The following is a 20,825-nucleotide window of genomic DNA, read 5'->3' as shown; positions in this document are numbered from 1 at the left end:
GTTGATTTGAAAAAAATCTGTATGTAGTTTTGTACAACTCTTAACGGGTAAAAAAAATATGGAAGATGTTTAAGAGAGAGAAAAAACATACTGTACATTGATGTATTGTTTAAAAGTGCAAAGCATACTACCCACACTACACACTGTATAGGTTATGTAACACAGAACAAAGAGTTAATTGACTTATAATCTCACTCATACTGGTACCAGTGTGTGGTTTTGTCCTTGCTCTGGGCCTCTTTTATATTACTCTTGAAAGGCTGGAAGGTCTGAACTCATTCCCCTTGCCTGTACCTGGCAGCGGTGGTGCTAAAACTCTGTGTAATCTTTCTTTGGCTGCCTAAGACCCGCTTGCCTTATCAGTTGAATCACATCTACCACAGTCTTTATGTTAAATAATAACTCTTCCTCTGTTTTATAAACCTAAAGAGGGCAGTTTTTGAGCTGCTGGCCAATTTTCTGTTAGTGTTGGACTAATTTGATAAGGTCCTGGGTGCCTGTGAAAACATATACTGAAGCAGGCTTACGATGGAAACTGCGCATCCCATGAGGCTTTGCTCTGGCAGGCCATAGGTGTATTTTTGAGGTGGCTAGAAGAGGGCTTCACTGGAGTGTATGGGTTTCAGGAGGTTCTGGTGAGAGTGCATACAGCCAGAGCACAATGCATTGAACAGTGTATCTCACAATGCAATGTGCTCAACCTGAACTTCTGCAAAAGTGATAAAGCGTGATTTTAATCTTTTTCTGGACTCATTACTTCAACAGACTGCCAAAAGTTAAGACACTGGCTACATTTACAAGCACCCTTATAATGTGATTAAGGCAGTACTGCAATGAAGTTGGAGCTCATGCAAACAGAACGCTGCGATTATGAAAATGTGATTATGATTATAATTAGAGTATAACTATAAAATCACGGTAAAATGTCTTCCTCTCATTTTTACTGTGTACACTACCAAAATTTAAGGGTCAGTTAAAATTTGTTGTTTTCATAAGCATATTAGAATGATTTCTGAAGGATCATGTGACATTGAAGACTAAAGTAATGACTGCTCAAAATTCAACTTTACTATCACTGGAATAAATTACAATTTAAAATACACTGCCCAGCCAAAAAAAAAAAAAAGTCACTGTTTGGAAATATGCAAATGCTTAAGAGTCTACGACTGGATCATTATTGCAGTGATTATTATGTTTCAAGCATGCTATATGTTTGGCAACTGTTCTTCTAACCCTAATTGAACCCTAACCCAAATTGGTTTTTCATTTCTTAAACAACCATGTAGGAAGACACATCATGGCCATATTCCATGATGACAATGTCAAGATTCATCAGGCTCAAATTGTGAAATAATGGTGAATTGGCACCTCTGAGTCTAGAACTTTAATTCATTGAAAGTCTTTGGAATGTGCTGGAGTAGACTTGATGGATTGCTTGACTCTTGCATTTTCAATACAAGATCTTGACCAAAAATTGATGCACCTCTTAATGGAAATATCATCACAACATTTATTTCCATGAAAAGAATATAAAAAAAGAAGAAGTTTCAAACAGAGAGAGAGTGCAGTCCTAAGGTCTATATGCCACCTGACCCTAAAGCAGGGTAAAACAGCAGTCTGGCACTTATTTTAACAGCTGCAAGGGATTTCCATTGTAAAATCAGCTGACTTGATGAAAGCAGCGCTTGTAGCCTCCAGTGGGCTTCTCTCTGTAAGCCATTATGTTATTGGAGGGGCAGATTAAAGGCAGTTATGTCCTTGACAGCCAGCTTCACATTCATCAAAAGCAGAAACTTAAACTGGAGATTCTGGGAGTTGGCAGTCCGCAGCCCGGCATATGGATGCCAGACTGTTATCTGCACCCTCTCTCTCTCTCTCTCTCTCTCTCTCTCTCTCTCTCTCTCTCTCTCTCTGTCTCTCTGTCTCTCTCTCTCTCTCTCTCTCTCTCTCTCTCATCTGTCCTGGACCTGAGCCAGTATAGAGATTGGTTCTTTGGAGCATGGTGGTCCAGTCCTAATATTGAAACCACCTTCAAAAGCCATAAACAGTCTTAAACAACAACAATCGAGCTCTTAAACATTCGCATAATCATGAAAGATGTAGGTAGGGAACTAAGATATCACATGTTTCTGTTCAGTTCTGAGCACAAACATTTGCATTAGTTCAAGGGATGCACCAATGTGATACAATTACTATTTATATTTTGAAGCCAATATTAGATATCAATCTACATTTTGTGAGATTGATCACAAAAAGCACCCCTTAATAGTCCGCTACATGCTTTTAATAACACCAAAAATCATGCTCAGTAGAAAAAGGCTTTTAATTTTAAAACAGGCACAACTGCAGAAATCTTTCTTATCCCACAATCATTTAAAAAACACATTTAGGCCCTACTAGTAACCATTGGAATAAAATATATATATATATGCATGTCTATGGCCAACTTTCTTTAAGGATGAATGAACAAACAAAATGTAAATGTGCATATGCTTTTAAAAGATTTCAAATCTTACAGGCTCTGTGTAAACATTTACTTTTTGTGTTTGACAATAGGTATGCCATCTAGAAATGATACAGTCATTTGACTATAATTTTGCCTACTTAATTTATCGGACCGATGCAATAACATTAAAAAGTCACATTTATCGGCCGATATCAATATGGCTGTCGATATATTTGGCATCCTTAATTTGTTCAATTGGCAGGCGCTATTATTCAAAGCAACTTAAAGTGCATTTAAGACAGAACCGTAGCAGTTCAAAACAGGCCAATCAAAGTTACACAAATCAAAGGAAAAAGAACAGAACAGGTGCTTTAAGGGTTTTATACTTACCACCCCTGTACGGCTTCCAGGTGTAGAATTTCCCCCGGAAAGGAACGCTGTCGAAGTCCGAGCACTGAATCTCCCGAAAATCCTGAGATCCGACTGGGCATTCCTAACCCACACACAAATCAGTCAGTCTGAGGATCTTATGGAGCATGGCAACAGTGAATCATTTTCTTCTATTGGCGTACGTCTACATCATTTAGAGCAGGGGTGTCCAATCCTGCTCATGGAGGTCCAACATCCAGCAGACTTTAGCTCCAACCTGCACCAACACACTTGCCTAGAAGTTTCTGGTCAGTCTCAAGACCTTGATTAGCTGGTTTCAGGTGTGTTTCATAAGGGTTGGAGCTAAACTCTGCAGGACAGTGGCCCTCCAGGAGCAGGATTGGACACCCATGATTTAGAGGTTGTCCAATGCACCCCAAAATTTGTCAGAGCTTCAGTCTTATCAACTAATTTAGATGATACAGGAACAGAATCCATTCACAAACAAGCCAAAGATCTTTACAAGTGGGATAGGAGTAAATTTGTAAGAAATGTTCCTTTCTAACAGACACACAAAAATGGAGTCACAGTGACATGTGGCTTTCAAACTCACATCAATGTTGCATGATCTGAAGCGCTTCCTCTCTCCCAGACAATATTTCCCTCCAACCGTTGGCCTGCATCCACACAAGGACAAGCATCAGACACATCTGAGTACAATTTCAATGTAACTCCCAATTACACAATATATTCTGCTCAAGTTCATTTCAGCCAGACATCTTCTGTCTTTCTGTCAATCTGTTAGTTTTTACGATTTTTCCTGGCATGTCGTCAGACTAGGTTCATTGAGTACAACGGGCTGAGAGTTATGAACATTGTGAAGAGAACATTATGAATCATCGAATCACTCGTAAACACTATCGTTCCAAAGTTTGAGGTTGGTAAGATTACTTAATGTTTCTGAAAGAAGCTCTTATGCCCACCAAGGCTGCATTTATTTGATTAAATATAGTTTTAAAACAGTAATATTAAGAAATATTATTACAATAAAAAATAACAGTTTGAAATATTATTATAATTCAAAATAACTGCTTTAGTATGTTTTAAAATGTAATTTATTTTTGTGATAGCAAAGCTGAATTTTCAGCAGCCATTACTCCAGTCTTCAGTTTCACGTTACTTCCGAAATCATTCTAATATGCTGATTTGGTGCTCAATAAACATTTTTTATGGATTCTTTGATAAACAAAGTTTAAAAAAAAAACAGCATTTATTTGGAATAGAAATCTTTTGTAACATTATAAATGTCTTCACTGTCACTTTAGATCAATTTATTGCATCCTTGCTGAATAAAAGTTATAGTACTCACCTTGGGCTGTCACAATGGCGAATAGAGGAAGAGACTCCGCCCCCACAGCTGCGACTACACTCCTCCCATGGCGACCAGTGGCCCCACCCACCATCTACACCCTCTGGACGTGTTCCATACGGCACACACACTCTTTTGTAGCACCACTAATGAGAAAATATCAATTAATCAACAGTAAATATGCAATATGTGACGACCCAAAACAATTATATGGTGTACAAATATATGGTGTACATTTATATTATATAGTATCATATAAAATCATTTCATTATCAAACATGATCTACCCATCAAGCCAAAAAAGGTTCCTGAGCCTTGATATATCTGTGCTCTGATATTCCTCCCAGAATTCCCTGTCCTTACCCCTTTTTCGATGGTGCTGGTCTGGCAGATGGTGCCCTCGGCTGCTGGGATACTACTGGTGATGCAGCGATTCCCTTTACTCATGCACCAAAGCTCACTGCACACTTCCTGAACACACACACAAGCCACTAAACAACATTTCAGACAATGTGGGAAAAACAGACATTAAGAAAGACTCAAGAGGCTGAAGAACTGTGTGGAAAGAGTAGAAGTAGGACATTCCTGCACCAAACAACATCCTCCGACGTGGCTATTTGGTTGCTAAGGTGCTCTGAGTGTTGCTAGGGTAATTGCCCTTATATACTATGGTACTGAATGTTTATTACTGTACATGATACTTTAAATAATATTACAGTACTTCCATGGTATATGTCCAATAAAACAGGGTTTTTTTTGTTTCTGCCAAATCTCATAATGTAGATCAGTTGTAAGCCGCACACTGCATTTTAGATCTAGTCAATAACTTCCTGCTTTACATAGTTACAGTGAGAGCTAACTAGTGTGTGTACTTCTCCTCCAGATGTCCTGCACTGGCATCCCATAAAGCAGTCAATACCTAAAGCTGGACTCAACATGAGCAGATATAGCTCACTTTACAGACTGAGCTCCACTGTGTGTCTGTGGAGGTGTAAAGGTCAACCATGGCTGGCAGAGAATAGAGCCACAAACCAAAAAATAGCAAATTTTTGACCAACATGTGGTTTTGGACAAAAGTGGCAGAATGCCAGCGGTCTGTAGTCTTGGGGGGAGCAAAAAGATGGAATGTTACAGCCAGCGAAAGGTAGAACTGCCATCTGGTGCAGATTTACAGAGAGAAAGGCAGAAAGAGAGAAAGAGGGAGGGATGGAGAGAGTGTGCTAAATGATTTACTGTGGGGATGTAAAGGCAAGACAATTCATGTGTCCAAAGACGACACTTCAGCATAGATGTCTTACTGTAAGATAGTTATATACTTCTAAATTAGATATTTTTCAATATGTAATATATATATATATATATATATATATATATATATATATATAAAAAATAAAATATAACGTAAACAACTACTGAACAAGTTCACCCAAAAATGAAAAGAAATATTTTAGGGAAAAATGGCCTAAATGTTCCTCACAAAAAAAAAAAAAAACGATCAAATACCTTTAGAATACATTAAATATTGCACATGGGTCATATCAACCATATAAGTTTTAATGGTTACTCTGACATTCCAAGGTACTCTAAACTAAAGAATAGCATGGTGGTGCTTTCATGGTATATGTCCAAAAAACATAACACTACCATGATATTTTTTGTTACTGACACAATAAACGTCTCTAATGTCTATGGCACAATGCTGTTCTTGTATGGTGATATACACTATTGTTCAATAGTTTTAGAGGCAGTTAGATTTTTTTTAAAGTTTTTGAAAGAAGTCTCTTATGCTCACCAAAGCTATATCTATTTGATAAAAATACATTACAAACTGTAAATGTGAAATTTATAACAATTTAAAAAAAAAAATAAATCCTTTTGATCAATAGAGTTCAATCTTACTGACCCCAAACTTTTGAATGATAGTGTAGATCAGAAAAAAACATGGTATTACCATGGTCCCATAGTCAAAAATCATGCTGATCTGCATTTTTAATAGATGATGATGATGATGTTGATGATGATGATGGAATTTTCTTTCTTGGGTGAAGAGCTGTTGTCAATTACACTGAGTGATGCAAGTACCCCGTATTTACACTGACGAGACTTCACTCCGTACTGGAAGCGGCACTGCTCGTCTGCATCATATGCTTGGCCAGGGGCTGTGGTGGGGTAAACAAATTCCTGTTTGGGGGGAACATTGTTCAGGCAGGAACCCATGCCAGAGCTAAGAAACAATCAGAAAGAAAACAGAACGGGTGTGTCAGAAGTGATGGAAGTCTAAAGGCTAGTTCATACTGCCCTAATGCCAACAAACACTGATCCAACAAAACTCAAAACTGTTGGAATTCAGGGCCAGATTTACTAAACGGCAAATTAGCATGAGAGCGCAATTCCAAAAAAGCGCAGATGGGATTGGAAAGTTCTGCACGTGATCTCCTTACAACACGCAAATGAAAGAATACAGCTGTAGCTGGATCATTTCCATAATGACCAAGAGCAGCGCAATCTACCAAGAGCAGCGCAAACTAGTGTCTGGTTTAAGACATTCTTTTATTGCCATTAAATAATGGTGCAAATACCAGTACACTGACTAGTGCAAACCTTATATTAAATCACCTTGCATGATTCATTTAAATAATCTCCTCCAATAAATTTTGCTTCTAAAAGGGAATATCCTACAAATGCTTATGCAATAATGTCAGCCGCAAAAGTAATTGTGTCCACGCTTTTTCAGCGCAAATTTTTCACTGCGTGTCTTTAGTAAATCCTGACAGTAGTTTTTAAGCACCAAGAGGGGGTTTGCGCTGGCGCAAGTTGTTAGTAAATCTAGCCTTTAGTGTGTCAAATGTTTACATTTGTTTTGGCAGAGTGAATCAGCTTTAAAGGAACACTCCACCGTTTTTTGAAATAGGGCTTATTCACCTTTTTTCTTACATTTAGGTAGGTGGGCAAATGCATTTTTGTCTCAGTGCATGCATTGTTTTAGTTTGACAGGGTCGGCGCTAGCTTAGCTTAGCATAATGAATGGAATCCTTTGTTGCCAGCTAGCATGTCCTGAGTAAAAGTAATATAAAAAAATAAAAACCCCCACCTAATTACTTCTTGTGGCCTGCATATTCACAACAAGTACAAATAGCGATGCAGATTAACACTAGGCGATTTCCTATGCAGATATTGACTTGGGACTATATTAGGGGGAAGCACAGGCGAAGCACTGCTACTTGGGCGCAGAGATATCACGTCCAAGTAGCAGTGCTTCGCCTGTGCTTCCCCCTAATATAGTCCTTAATATATAAGTCAATATCTGCCTAGGAAATCGCCTAGTGTTAATCTGCATCGCTATTTGTACTTGTTGTGAATACACAGGCCACAAGAAGTAATTAGGTGTTTTTTTTTATTTTTTATATCACTTTTACTCAAGACATGCTAGCTGGCAACAAAGGATTTCATTCATTATGCTAAGCTAAGCTAGCGATGACCCTGTCAAACTAAAACAATGCATGCACTGAGACAAAAATGCATTTGCCCACCTATCTAAATGTAGGAAAGAAGGTGAATAAGCCCTATTTCCAAAAACGGTGGAGTGTTCCTTTAATGGTTAAGGAACCTGTTTTAATCACTATTGTAAGGCATCTACCCAATGTGACACTAATTCTTTTCCATTTTAATATATTTAAAGATTTATTCATTCATGTGATGGCAAAGCCATTTCTCCAACTTTTTTAGTGTCAAATTGTCAAATATACTGATTTGATGCTCAAGTAACATTTCTTATTATCAATGTTGAAAACAGTTGCTTCTTAATATTGTTGTGGAAAACGGTAATTTTTATTCAGGATTCTTTGATGAATAGAAAGCTCAAAAGAAAAATTTAAAAATAAATCTTTTTTAACATATCAACAGTTTTTACTGTCACTTTATTAATCAATTTAATGCATCTTTGCAGAATAAAAGTATTAATTTATTAAAGAAAAAACATCTGGGTGAGATGCATGATTGTGTCTGAAGCATGTGTGAAATCACTCCAATCTCGCTGGTGAAACGTCATCCCGTGACGCATGACGGCATACTGCGGAAGCGATAAAGGATACACGGACCAAACATTGTCAGCTTCTGATTGGCTGAAGAAACTCACTCTCAGGCACGCAGGAATTATGGCAAAGTGTTTCGTCCCCTTCTCAGGGAACCAGGGTTACAGTCATGACAGAGACATTACCTTTCCACTAGGCAGAGCAGTGGACGTAACAATCATAGACAACCCCTCGGATGAATGAATCTCCCACGGAGAGCCGTTCAGGAGAGACATCAGGTCCAAGAATCATACTTATGCCAGCCAAATCTGGCTACTAGTAATAGACGAACACAGTCCTGGTGAACCCTCTTCTAGTACTCCCGAGAGCAGAGCAATCGGAGGAAACGCGTACAGATGTAGCCTCAGCCCTGTCCAAACCATGGCATCCAACCCCAACGGAGCTGGATGCGTGAGGGAGAACCAGAGTGGACAGTGCGTCATCTCCTCTGATGCGAAAAAGTCCACATCCGCCTAGCCGAACCTCCTCCAAATCAAGGAGGACCACCCCAGGCCCGTGAGGGAAGTGTCTGTTGTAAGCATTTTGCAACGACAAGGACGGGACCCTGGGCCAAGAACCAAGGCTTCTTCCACATCACTAGGGTACGAAGGCATCTGTGTGTAACCCTGATGATGGGAAATGGGTTGCCCCTCAGGGAAAACCCCTTGGTCTTGAGCCACCACTGCAATGTACAGAAGGCCAAAAGGAATCACATTGGATGCAGCTGCCATGAGTCCCAACACTCTTTTATACCGTTTTACAGTGACGGCTTGGCCTACCCTGATCTTGCCTACAGCTGAGAGAATCGACTCGATACGTGCAGGAGACAGACGTGCCTGCATCGTAGTCGAGTCCCATACCACCCCTAGAAATGTAGTTCTCTGTAGTGGAGAAAGCACACTCTCGATACCGAACTGCCATTTCCTAGGATTGAGCTAGAATCAACCAGGCGTCCAACAGAAAATGTTGTCCTTTTCCTTTATATCAAACAAGTTTAGCCATACATGTCTCTCCATAGCCACCATAGCTGCCATGGAACGCCTGATGACAAGGGCCACGGGTTCCTTGGTTTCCTGGAGAGACAAATCTGTGGCCCGGCGCAACTCTTTCACAGTATATTTTAAGTAGATATTTTGAAGAATATGGTTAACCAAACAGCCTTCCATAGTATGGAAAAAAATAATATGGAAGTCAATGGTTTCTGACATTCTTCAAAATATCTTTTGTGTTCAGCAGAAGAAAGAAAGTTGTTAAGGTTTGGAACAACTTGAGAGTGAGTAAATGATGACAGAATTTAAATGTTTGGGCAGACGTTTAAAGGCAGACGTTCACAGTGAACACTGTCAGGTCCCTCTAGAGCTGACTATGATGCTCCACTCCCAAACAGACCACACAGATCCCCTCACACAATATAACGTAGGCAGGGAGACACACACAGTCTAACTGCTGCTTATTCACCATACTAGTTTCCTACAGGACAAACAACACCAAAAAGACAGACAGATTCACACAGCGCTCTGAAGGCACCAAAGCTGATGATGTTTGGTCCGGGTATCCTTTATAGCTGCCGTGGAACGCCGTCTTTCTTCACGGGATGAATGAGATTGGAGTGATTTCACACATGGTTAATACACTATTCAAAATAAAATAAAATAAAATGTGATAAAATGTAATAAAGATTCACTAAAATCTTTGAAAAATGTGCACTAGCTGTCAGCAGATTTCAGACACATCCCAATAATTTTATAATCGACAAATATTAATCAGCCTGTATATTGGTCTATCATTAATTTTAACAAATGGCTCTTATACAACATTATAGGCTGAGTTTGCGTTTGAGTTAAAAAAGACATTCACATAATTTATATTCATAATGAAATCCTTTGGAAATGTATGATACTGAAATCCAATGTTGATACAGTCAATATTTCACACTAAATACAGTACACTTCAGTGTAAACACAGATATCAGACTCAGGCAGCAGACGCACTCAAGGAAGTTGGTGATGTAATCGCGGCTGCAGGCAGACCAGACGAAGGGGTTAGTCTTCATGGTGATGTGGGCAGCCATAAGTTTAGCAGTCTCCTGACTGCGCACCCCACATGCATTGCCAACACCATCATGATTCATCCCAAACCTGAAAGAGAGAGATGAATGATTTTATGGAAGCATAAATATAGAATCCATTGGTCCAGGTTACAGAATGTGAACACACACACAAACCCATCAGCACCTCACACAACTTATGTAATCCTACACACAGTCAAACATATGCCCCCTTGTCTAGACAGCCCCAGTGCGCAGCGTCATATGGCCGCCAGTTCAAAGGTACCTGGACGAACCATTAGGACCAGACCACTAATGACTTCACCACCTATGAAAACAGCTCTGCGGTCCGTTATCGTAGCCAAGGCAACAGAGTACAGGGTGACCCAGCACAAACAGCTCAGATCCGAACAATGATAGCAAAAAAAATACTTTTCAACTACCAAAACAGCAGAAATGACAACAAAATTTCCTTTCATGGAAGTATTCTGAAGGTTTGAGGAATGATATGTGCAGGCAGTGGCGCGATATCAGCCAGGCGTGCCCATAAATCCATATGCATGATTAAGCTGCAGAAAGTGAATGGAATGCTGGGCCACCAAGTAAAACAATACTTCAACGTCTTGGAGCGCAAGAAACCACAAACGAAAAGCCCAAAGTAAGCCGCCTGGAGCATCAGAGTCTGCCGTCACTTGCTCCACTAACAAGATATAAATATTGCAAGACTGAGAGAAAATATTAGTGCAGTTGTTGTTAATGAGCATTATTCATATTTAAACACCTCAAGTGGCTTTATAGTTTATCCTTGAATTTAACCCAAGTTTGTTTTGGAAGGCCAAATGTCAAGGGTCAGAGTTGAAAGGGTGTGCCTTGATGACATAAGTAGGTAAAACTGGAATTTCAGAGCGCTGATGTATTGCTGACCTATAGTAGAGCTTCAATAGGCGCTGAGGGAACAATGAAGATTTTGGAATATATACTGACATCATTTAGTCACAGTTTTTGAAAACAGGTACATCAGGGATTCCCAAACTTTTTTTGTCAGCCAAACTCCTTTGAGCTAAAATACTCATTTGCCTCCTGAGATTTTAAGTTAATATTTCACACATTTGCATGTTCACAGTTCTCTGATGTTGGGTTTGTGGTCACAAAGAAATAAATTATTTATCTTTTTTAGAAAGCGTTTCATTTTGATTGTTTTTATTTAAAATTTTCATTTTACATTTTTATTATTTAATTAATTATAAGCTTTTCATCAACTCACAAACCCCTTGCCGTTCCCTCAAGATCCAACAGTTTCCCAGTTTAGGAAACCCTGAGATACACAAATAAAAAAATGTTATGAACAATTTAAAGCCATTTTCCATTTAATAAAGGCTATTGATATAGCTTGCACCTATCCCAGGCTTTCTCACTTGCACGTACCTACCTTTAAGACAATGAAGAAAATAATGTAGCAATTTATGTAGCAGCATAAAGATACAAAAACAACCTTTGAAATCGAACCTCGACTCAAAGCAAACAGCATCAACCAAACAGCATCATCAAAAGACATGGAAGAACAGAGGAAGACACTGTAGGAGCATTTGGAGGTTTAGGAAAAGACTCACGTGTGTCCAATCTCGTGCGCAATGGTGAAAGCAGTGGCCAGACCAATGTCTTCATTGATGCTGCAGCTTCTCTCTGGCTCACACATACCGCCAACAGGTGCCAGACCTGATACAGACACGTGTGTGCACATGGGCACAGTGACATGGACACACACACATACATATATGCTACAATACTATCCACCTTATTTTTAATGTAAGAGCATGTGCGGCCATTTTTTTTATTTTATTTTAACTTTTAGCTCCACAAAAACAGTTTGTTGTGCTGATTGATATTGTAAACTTGTTTTTGTTATCTTATTATCACAATCTTAAACACATTGGTTTGTTGCACAATAGTTTTACAATTTACTGCACTTTGTCATTCTTCAAGTTGTTTACCTATAGCAGCTAATGAATCTGAAGTCTCACACATTCACGGGGAATAGCTTACTTCTGAGTTGAAAAATAAGATGGATATGCAAATACATATATGCAAATACTATACAAGCCCCACTACAGTACTACACATTAGTTAATTAATTAGTGTCTACAAACTAATCAAAAGTAAAACTATATAGTACCAATAAACCTTCGATTAGCTATGTTATGAACAGAGAAGAAATGAGAATTTGATAAACAAATATTTCATATATGCTGACAGATAAGGCGATGGATGGACGGATGGCTTACCAAGTGTTCCACAGGGTTTGTTCTTGTAGATGCAGATGTCATACCTGAAAACATACCACAGAAACATGTCTGATATTTTGTTGGGGTGAATGAACCTCTTGGGTTTCCACAGAACAAACACAAACTCAGATAACAGAGCTGTGAGACAGTTCACAGACTGGACACTCTTCTGATTAGAGAGCGAAGACAATGAAAGGAAACGTTTGATGCATCCAGCAGACATACCCTCTGATACAAGCCTCCAATATAAAGACTCAACACTTGTCTTTCTCTCTGTCTATCTCCTTCACTCTCACTCTCTATTTCATACTCATACTTCACACATACCTCACACACTCAGCTCTCAGGCGCAGGAATTCAACCCAACTCCTCACTGTGTGGATTAAAGCTATAGCATGATTTACCATAAATCGCTAGTTCTTCCAAACACACATTTCAAGTACTTTAAAGCCATTTTAAAATTATGACCTGTTGCCTTTAGAACCAACGGAGTGCTACAAAACGTTAGACAGGTGTTATAGTGTGCATGCGTTTAAAAAAAGTATATATTTAAACAAAAGCATATACTGACATAGGCCTATTTCACTCTTTTGACAGCGACAGAGACCTAAAGTTTGACTAACACAACACCACAAACAGAGCTAGAAACATCCGCATGCTAACCTGGTGATGAGGACTGCTGTATCATGGTGTGCGATTCCATTGTCAGGGATGGCATTCCCATGACCGTTCCGGTGCAGGATGGACTTTTGCCACTTGCAGAAACTGTCTAAAGACTTCCCTGCATGATGGTTAACTTCTAATGTGGGCTGGAAAGAGAAAAATTAGGATCAGAAAGACTTGAAAAAGGCCAGGTTCATTGCATGTACTGTGTACAACGTGTGTGTATTAGTTTGTTTACTAACTATACTGATACTAGACTTCTTTTCAAATAATAGTAGAAAATGTGCTGGTTCTTTCAAAGTATTGAATTCCTGTGTGAAATGGAATTGCAAAAACAATGATTGTTTTCAAAAAGGTTTCCCCGAGAACTCCTACTATTTGCCATTGGTATGGTGGTATGCATATGGCTTATGTATAATGTTTACACCTTAGGACACGGTCACATTAGTGAAACTTTTGCAAAGTAGAAATTAGGAAGTTTTTGGAAAGTAGGTCCATTGTGTGGTCCATAGTGTAGCTAATACATGAAGCATCGCTTACTCAAAGCTCACTTTCAAACCAAGCAACTTTATATCTGTAAACAGCAAATTTGAGTTTACAACTTGGGAACAACAGGGGAAATTTTTCGCCTAATGCAAATCATATCATTACCCCCTCATGCAAAATTCCAGATCGTGAGGATTCCTATTGAGCAGACTGCATTTCACCAGTAGAATTTTTGTTGGTATAAAGGTAAATGTGACTGCACTTTTAAAACGCAATTGGGAAAAATAAGCTTTAAGGCCTGTTCACACAAGTACAATGTGACTATACAACAGAAAAATACTTTTAAAAGTAAATTTTTTTTTCTTCACCAAAATAATTTTCATAATAAAAAACAGCAAATCATTGCAGTATAATATTTTGGACTTTATATGAAGGTGTCCATAGTAATGCATTATTTTAAAGCTGCAAATTACCTGCAACAAATCTTTTCAAGCTACACTCTATAGCTTCTTTAGTTCATATATGCACAGCTCTGACCAATTTCTCTGCTTTATTGAGTTTACAGTGGATCAGGGCAATGGTAATATGGACACAACAAACTAATAACACTAAAAGTAGCATGTACAGAAAGACACACAGGATTAGGCCTTAGTTTAATTAGGACATTTAAGTAACTTTTATAAACGTGCCTTAGAAAAAAACATTATTGGTGTGCATCTTGAGACAAAAGTTGCTTTCAATTAAGACAGCTCAAACATACATTTTAGTCTGGAACTAGACTTAACCTCCAATGTAAAACCAGGGGATAGTGTTTCCCTACCACTCTGCCTGGCACCCAGCACCCGAGCCGGCCACAGCACCATTACACTTGTAACCCAAGGCTGCACACACTGGCATAGCCTATAATTGTATCATCCCACAATCCAGTGTTCTAACTTTCCAGGTTTCCTCTGACACAGGGGGTGGTGGGGTGTTCTCATCTGGAAATGAACCATGTTTGGTTCCACGAAACCTCAGCACTCCACACGGTGGTTATCTCAACACGGCTAATACTGCTCCTAATGACCGGTCTCCCATCATTTGTCAAATGACATTATGCGGAACAAATTACAGGGGGATTTATTTTTAGCTGTCTGCGATTTGGGATCATTAATGCTTCATTAAATACACCACAAATCCCCACTCCTATCCTTTTCCTGCCCTGTGTCATCTGCAGGAGCCCGTTTGAGGTCCCGACTCTGTCAGCATGTTCCAGAGATCTTGCCGCGTGAGCCAACTCGCTCATGCAGTGTCGTCACGCCCCGCTCAGGACAGAGGTGGAAGCCTGAATGCATGACAGAGGCAGATTGATTGCGTTCAGAGGCAGGTGGCGAGAACAGTAGCGGTACAGTTTGGATTGCCCTTAGATTTCACTCAATATTTTGTACGTTTTTTTAAGGTCAATGTACATTCATGAGTGTGGCAATATTAGAGTTCATAATCAACAATAAGAGCAGTCATGGCAGGCTCTCTGGATACACCCAGAAGAGCCGGGTAGAAAAAAAGCCCAGACTTGTGCAGACTGTCTCAACTGCCTCAGACTAAGATGCCTCAGACTGCAAACACACAAACAAGGAATTCTTTGACAGGCGAAATAAGCCAGTATGTATGTGTGTATCATGAAGACATTTTATCTTTGCATTTAAAGTATTGCAATAAATGATTAATGGCCTATTTTCTGTTGCTTGTAGTAATCTACTGCACATTTACTTGGAATTTTACAACAAATTGCACCGGTTAGAATAGCATAAATAAAATATTTCACATGTATTTTTGAATATTCAAAATATTAAATTAAGCAAACTTTCTTTTCACACGTATGTTTTTTTGGAATATAATAATAATTTGAATATTATAAAATCATGTTTTTGTTTTTGATTGGTAAGATTTTTATGTTTTTATAAGAAGTCTCTTAAGTTCACCAAGGCTGCATTTATTTGATTAAAAATACAAAAAAACAGTAATATTGTGAATATTATTACAATTTAAAACAGCTGTTTTCTATGTGAATATATTGTAAACTGTAATTTATTCCTGTGATCAAAGCTGAATTTTCAGAATCATTACTCCAGTCTTCAGTGTCACATGATCCTTCAGAAATCATTCTAATGATTTGACACTCAAGAAACATTTCTCATTGTCAATGTTGAAAACAGTTATTTACATTTTTATTTTAGGATTCTTTGATGAACAGAAAGTTCAAAAGAACAGCATTTATCTGAAATAGAAAGCTTTTGTAACATTAAACACTACCGTTCACAAGTTTGGGGTAAATAAGAATTTATTTTATTTTTTGGGGGAAATAAATAAAATAAATCAATCCTTTTATTCATCATGGATGAATTAAATTGATCAAAAGTTTTATTGTACAAAAGATTATATTTCAAAATAAATGCTGTTCTTTCATCAAAGAATCCTGAAAAAAGAATCCAATGTTTTCAACATTGATAATAATGAATATTTTTTTAAGCATCAAATCAGCATATTAAATGATTTCTGAAGGATAATGTGACACTGAAGACTGGAGTAATAATGCTGAAAATTCAGCTTTGATCACAGGAATAAATTACATTTTAAAATATATTAAAATAGAAAACAGTTATTTTAAATTGTCATAATATTTAACAATATTAATGTTTTTTATTTTATTTATTTTTAATCAAATAAATGCACCCTTGGTGAGCAGAAGAGACTTATTTTAAAAACCTTACCGATCAAAAACTTTTGACTGGTAGTGTATATGTAAGGAATAATTGACGAGGGGCTGTTGAATTATTAGAAAAACAATGCACATCCATTCTCCACTCGGGTGTGCATTATTTTTCTAATAATTCAACGGCCCATCGTCAATTTTTCCGCTTATACTATGGTTACCACACCTCAAAACATTGTTCAGATGATGTACTTCAAGACGTTTGTCAGGTTTTTGTCCTTAAAATGCTATTGTGTGTGGGACTAATTTCTTACGCATCTCATCCCTAGCTTCCGTTGCGAATTCCAAAACGTCATTTTAGAGCTAGTAACAGAGACTTAAGCCACTGATAGCAGACTAATGCAGTTATTAGATAGACAGATACATAGATAGTACAAGGAATAATAATATACACTACCATTCAAAAGTTTGAATTAGGTCAATTTTTTTATGCTTTTAGGTACATAAGTCTTGTATGCTCACCAAGGCTGCATTTATTTGATAAGAAATACAGTAAAAACAGTAATATTGCAAAATATTAATACAATTTAAAATGGTTGTGCTGCTTAATATTTTTGTGGAAACATTAATTTCAGGATTCTATGATGAACAAAAGGTTGAGAAGAACCGTATTTATTTGAAATAGAAATCTTCTTTAAAAATCTTTACTGTCATTTTTGATAAATTGAATGCATCCTTGCTGAATAAAAGTATCAATTCCTTAAAAAAAATCTAACTGGCCCCAAAAGTTTGAACGGTACTGTATATTTCTATCATCTATTCTAAAAGCAATCATTTATACTTTCACAGATGGCGCATTTACACCAGAGGCGTTTATATTTCACACATTAATTTGGCGCACTCACAAAATGCACTGCTGCATTTTGAAAGAAATGATTTCTATGTTCACTTAAAATGTTCTTATTTGGATGGCAATATGTGACCGAAATTAAAAAGTGCACAAAAAACCCGGATCAGGCAAATGCAATAATCGTGACAGTCCTATGTAGGCACGTGAGCAAATGTGATTTAAAAAGAGTACCTGGTCTTCCATCAGTAGAATAAGCCTTGTCACAACGATGTTCACTGCATTCCCCAGGCTAGAATCCTGGAACAGTTTGGCAACCTGACCTCCAGGGAAACAAGAAAAAACCAGTCTTAAAAACGAGCCAATTGTCTGTTTTTAGACCTTTCTAATCCTGCTGTTTACTGTAAAGATAGACATTTTACAGTCTACTATTAAACCAGTGCTAACTGCTGCTCTGGGTCCATGAGGTGAGGTAATCCCTTCATTAAACACATTCCACAGGTGTAAAACTATTTGTAACAATGCCACAAATTGCCCATGGGGATTATAAATATGGATTCGCAGGGTGACAGAAGACAGTTACTTAGACAACTGGTTTTCATTTAGTATTTCTTCTTTGAGCCAATACAAATGACCTGGATATGTCAAACATCCTCTAAAGATTTACTTAAGTCTATGGGATATCATTGCAGACTATTCATTTTAGGTCTTCGTAAAGAATCTCAAGTAACTTGTGAAGAGTTTAGCAGAATGTCTGAGCTGCTTTATTCCATACAATGAAAGCAAAGGAAGACCAGGGACAGTCAAACACCAAATAAGCACCAAAAAAACTCCCTGAAAGTAGTTCATCCAACTTATGTGCTGTACTCCTAGTAGTCTGAACACATGCGATTGGTTTGTGAGGAACAGATCAAGATTTGGACATTCTGCTATAAATAACTCCTTTTTGGTTACATGCAATTAGAAAGTCATATGGTTATCAAAAGACATGAGGGATGACTTGAAATTGCGATGACAGGATTTTAATTTTTGTATCCTTAAAGCATGCAAACAAGAACAAGGAGAGTTGAAGCTTACAATATTCATGACGGCCAGAATGTACTGCTCGATATCGCGACGTCCGTGATAGCTGACCATCATCTTGTCGGCAACCACCAGGGTTTCGACGTAGCGCTCTCGGCTGACAGAGCGCTTCAGTGGTAACTGGCCCCGTCCCATCTGGTTGGGTAAGGGCTTTATTGTTCTCTGCCACCATCCATAGCTCTTACCCGGCTTTTCGTCTGAGGAGGAACAATGAGCAAGACTGTACCTGCACAGTTTTTTGTAAAAATCCTGTGACATAAAAATTCATGAGTTGAAAACCTTCTGAAAGACCATGTTTTTGCTCTTTTTTGTGAAGTACTTCTAGCGTAACTTCAAACTGTGAATGAGCTGGCATTGGATTGATTACTTTCAGTCAGGTTGGTTTCAATAAACCAGGCTGTGCACCAAATAAGTTAGATCTGTAAAGATGCATGGCATATAAATTTACCCTATCTATTTTTTACATGCATAATTCAATCTTCTGATGAAATTAGAAACTTCTCTCTGGTGTATGTCAGGCTTTTCCAATCATTTAGTCAGCTTAAAGGAAGAGTTCACCCAAAAATTGAATGTTTTCCGCAAAAACCTTAATTTCTCTTCGGCTGAAGAAAGAAAGACATATATATCTTGGATGGCCTGTGGGTGAGTAAATAATCAGGAAACTATTCAGATTCAGATCAGCTTCCATCTAATCAACGACTGATAGATAAAACCAAGTCCCTGCTCAATATTTTTGGATTATTTGTTTTACTCAGATGAAATACAGATCTGTCGCTACTTCCATTACAATGAAACTTTAATGCCAGGGATAAAACGGGATACCGTACATACTGAAAGACACAATGAAATGGTTTAGTGAATTTTTCAAGGGGTTGTTGATGTATAAAATACATCTTCATGGTTTTTATCATTCTTACCAATGACTCCACAGGACTGGTCCATGTTCTGGTATCTCAGAGACGACCGTTTGTACACCACATGCGGGCGTCCTTCTCTGCCATCCTCATTGGTAAAGTTTTTAGCAGAAACCAGGGGTTCGATAAGGTACTCCTCACCTCCAGCTACAATAACCCCTTTCTGAAAAAGCCAAGAAACCATAGATTAACACTTCCTTTTAGTCTGCCAGCTCAATCTGAGTTTACAATCTAGTAGATACACGGCGAAATCATCAAATCATCCCATCATTAGTCTCCCCACGAAAATAATGAGCTTGCGCTGGCCTTATAATCCTGGATGAAATGGGAACTCATGGCAGAAGGCCAAAGGATCTTAGCATGTTTCATTGTTTCCTCTGTTCATCTCTCTCAGTCACACTTTTCAAGTCCACATAATCCTGTAATGTGCTTAGTGATGCTCTTGTGGACACACTGAGAAGTCCCTGATGAATTGTGTCATGCGACTCTGATCACCAATAATTAACCTGGAAGTTTCTTCCCGCCTTCATGAGCAACCTTAATCCTCCATTGTATTTACTTGTGTTGGTGTACACACAATTGAATCAAAATGGATACATTATCGACCGGGCTGGACATTTATTAGCACCTGTGATGCCAGGGAGTAGAATCACCCAATGCTACAGGAACTAGGACGTCTGATGGCATTTATCAGACGTAACACTACACTCAATGGGTCTGGATAAACAAGCACTGGTCTTGACTTTGTAATCTGTTTACGCAGGTGTATTACCAGCTCATGCAAGTAATGAGCATGCCACAGCATGCCGCTTGAAACCAAATCCATCATTAGGCTCCAAAACACCTGTTTTTGGAGCAGAGCTTTACACCAGCTGGGAGAGACAGACATTAGCAACAGCTGCCCATTTCAGATCTACAGGGGTGTCATGACAACTCACCCGAGGGAGTTTCACCCAAGAAAGAGATTACATTGTATAATACATAATTACTTTAACATGCAGAATTATCTTTATGGATATCTGAGCCTCATGTGATGGAAATGTTCAACAAAATGATAAAGCCATTTAAAGGAATATTCTGGGATTGATTGCAAAAATTCATTTCCACTTGTCCCTCTTTTTTTTTTTTTTTACAGTGAGATACTTAAAATTGAAGTTAATAGTCACTTAATACTTACTGTTTCAAAAGTATAGTAACAAGATGTAAACAATATGCATGTTAACATGATTTTAGTTCGAAAAAAACTTTTTATAAAGAAATTGTTACTTTTATTCAGCAAGGACACAGCAATTTTATTCAGCAAAACTGACAGTAAATACATTTATAATGTCACAAAAGATTTCTACTTCAAATAAATGCTGTTATTTTGAACTTTTGGTTTCCACTAAAATATGAATATATGAAAATGCAGCCTTGGTGAGCAAAAGAGACTTCTTAAAAGAAAAAAAACTCTGTCCCCGCCAGCGTTTTTTAAAAAAAGTTGCCAGCCACCACCAGCGTTTTTGAACATTTTCACAAAAATTTCACGGCCCCCAGAATATTTTGTCGTATGAATAT

The 20,825-nt window shown here is 38.1% G+C and overlaps 1 protein-coding gene across 2 annotated transcripts in view; it reads right to left on the bottom strand.

The window, feature by feature from the left end:
• The window catches only part of adamts10 (ADAM metallopeptidase with thrombospondin type 1 motif, 10), a 61,664-nt gene that overhangs the window by 23,914 nt on the left and 16,925 nt on the right, over window positions 1-20,825 (bottom strand). Inside the window, exons 4-15 of one of the 2 annotated variants that reach the window (XM_084087526.1) lie at window positions 19,272-19,431; window positions 18,349-18,551; window positions 17,506-17,594; window positions 13,247-13,392; window positions 12,584-12,627; window positions 11,912-12,017; window positions 10,246-10,392; window positions 6,267-6,408; window positions 4,548-4,655; window positions 4,185-4,330; window positions 3,429-3,492; window positions 2,837-2,939 (exon numbers count right to left, since the gene is read on the bottom strand). In XM_084087526.1, the coding sequence (XP_083943652.1) occupies window positions 2,837-2,939; window positions 3,429-3,492; window positions 4,185-4,330; window positions 4,548-4,655; window positions 6,267-6,408; window positions 10,246-10,392; window positions 11,912-12,017; window positions 12,584-12,627; window positions 13,247-13,392; window positions 17,506-17,594; window positions 18,349-18,526 (1,273 nt within the window). In that variant the 5' untranslated portion in view covers window positions 18,527-18,551; window positions 19,272-19,431. The remainder of the gene's footprint in view (window positions 1-2,836; window positions 2,940-3,428; window positions 3,493-4,184; window positions 4,331-4,547; window positions 4,656-6,266; window positions 6,409-10,245; window positions 10,393-11,911; window positions 12,018-12,583; window positions 12,628-13,246; window positions 13,393-17,505; window positions 17,595-18,348; window positions 18,552-19,271; window positions 19,432-20,825) is intronic. The other variant, XM_084087525.1, reaches the window with a different exon arrangement.

This window comes from Abramis brama (genome assembly GCF_963993115.1).
Source record: "Abramis brama genome assembly, chromosome: 16".
NCBI classification, from domain to species: domain Eukaryota; kingdom Metazoa; phylum Chordata; class Actinopteri; order Cypriniformes; family Leuciscidae; genus Abramis; species Abramis brama.
This window is presented reverse-complemented; position numbering and strand designations above follow the sequence as displayed.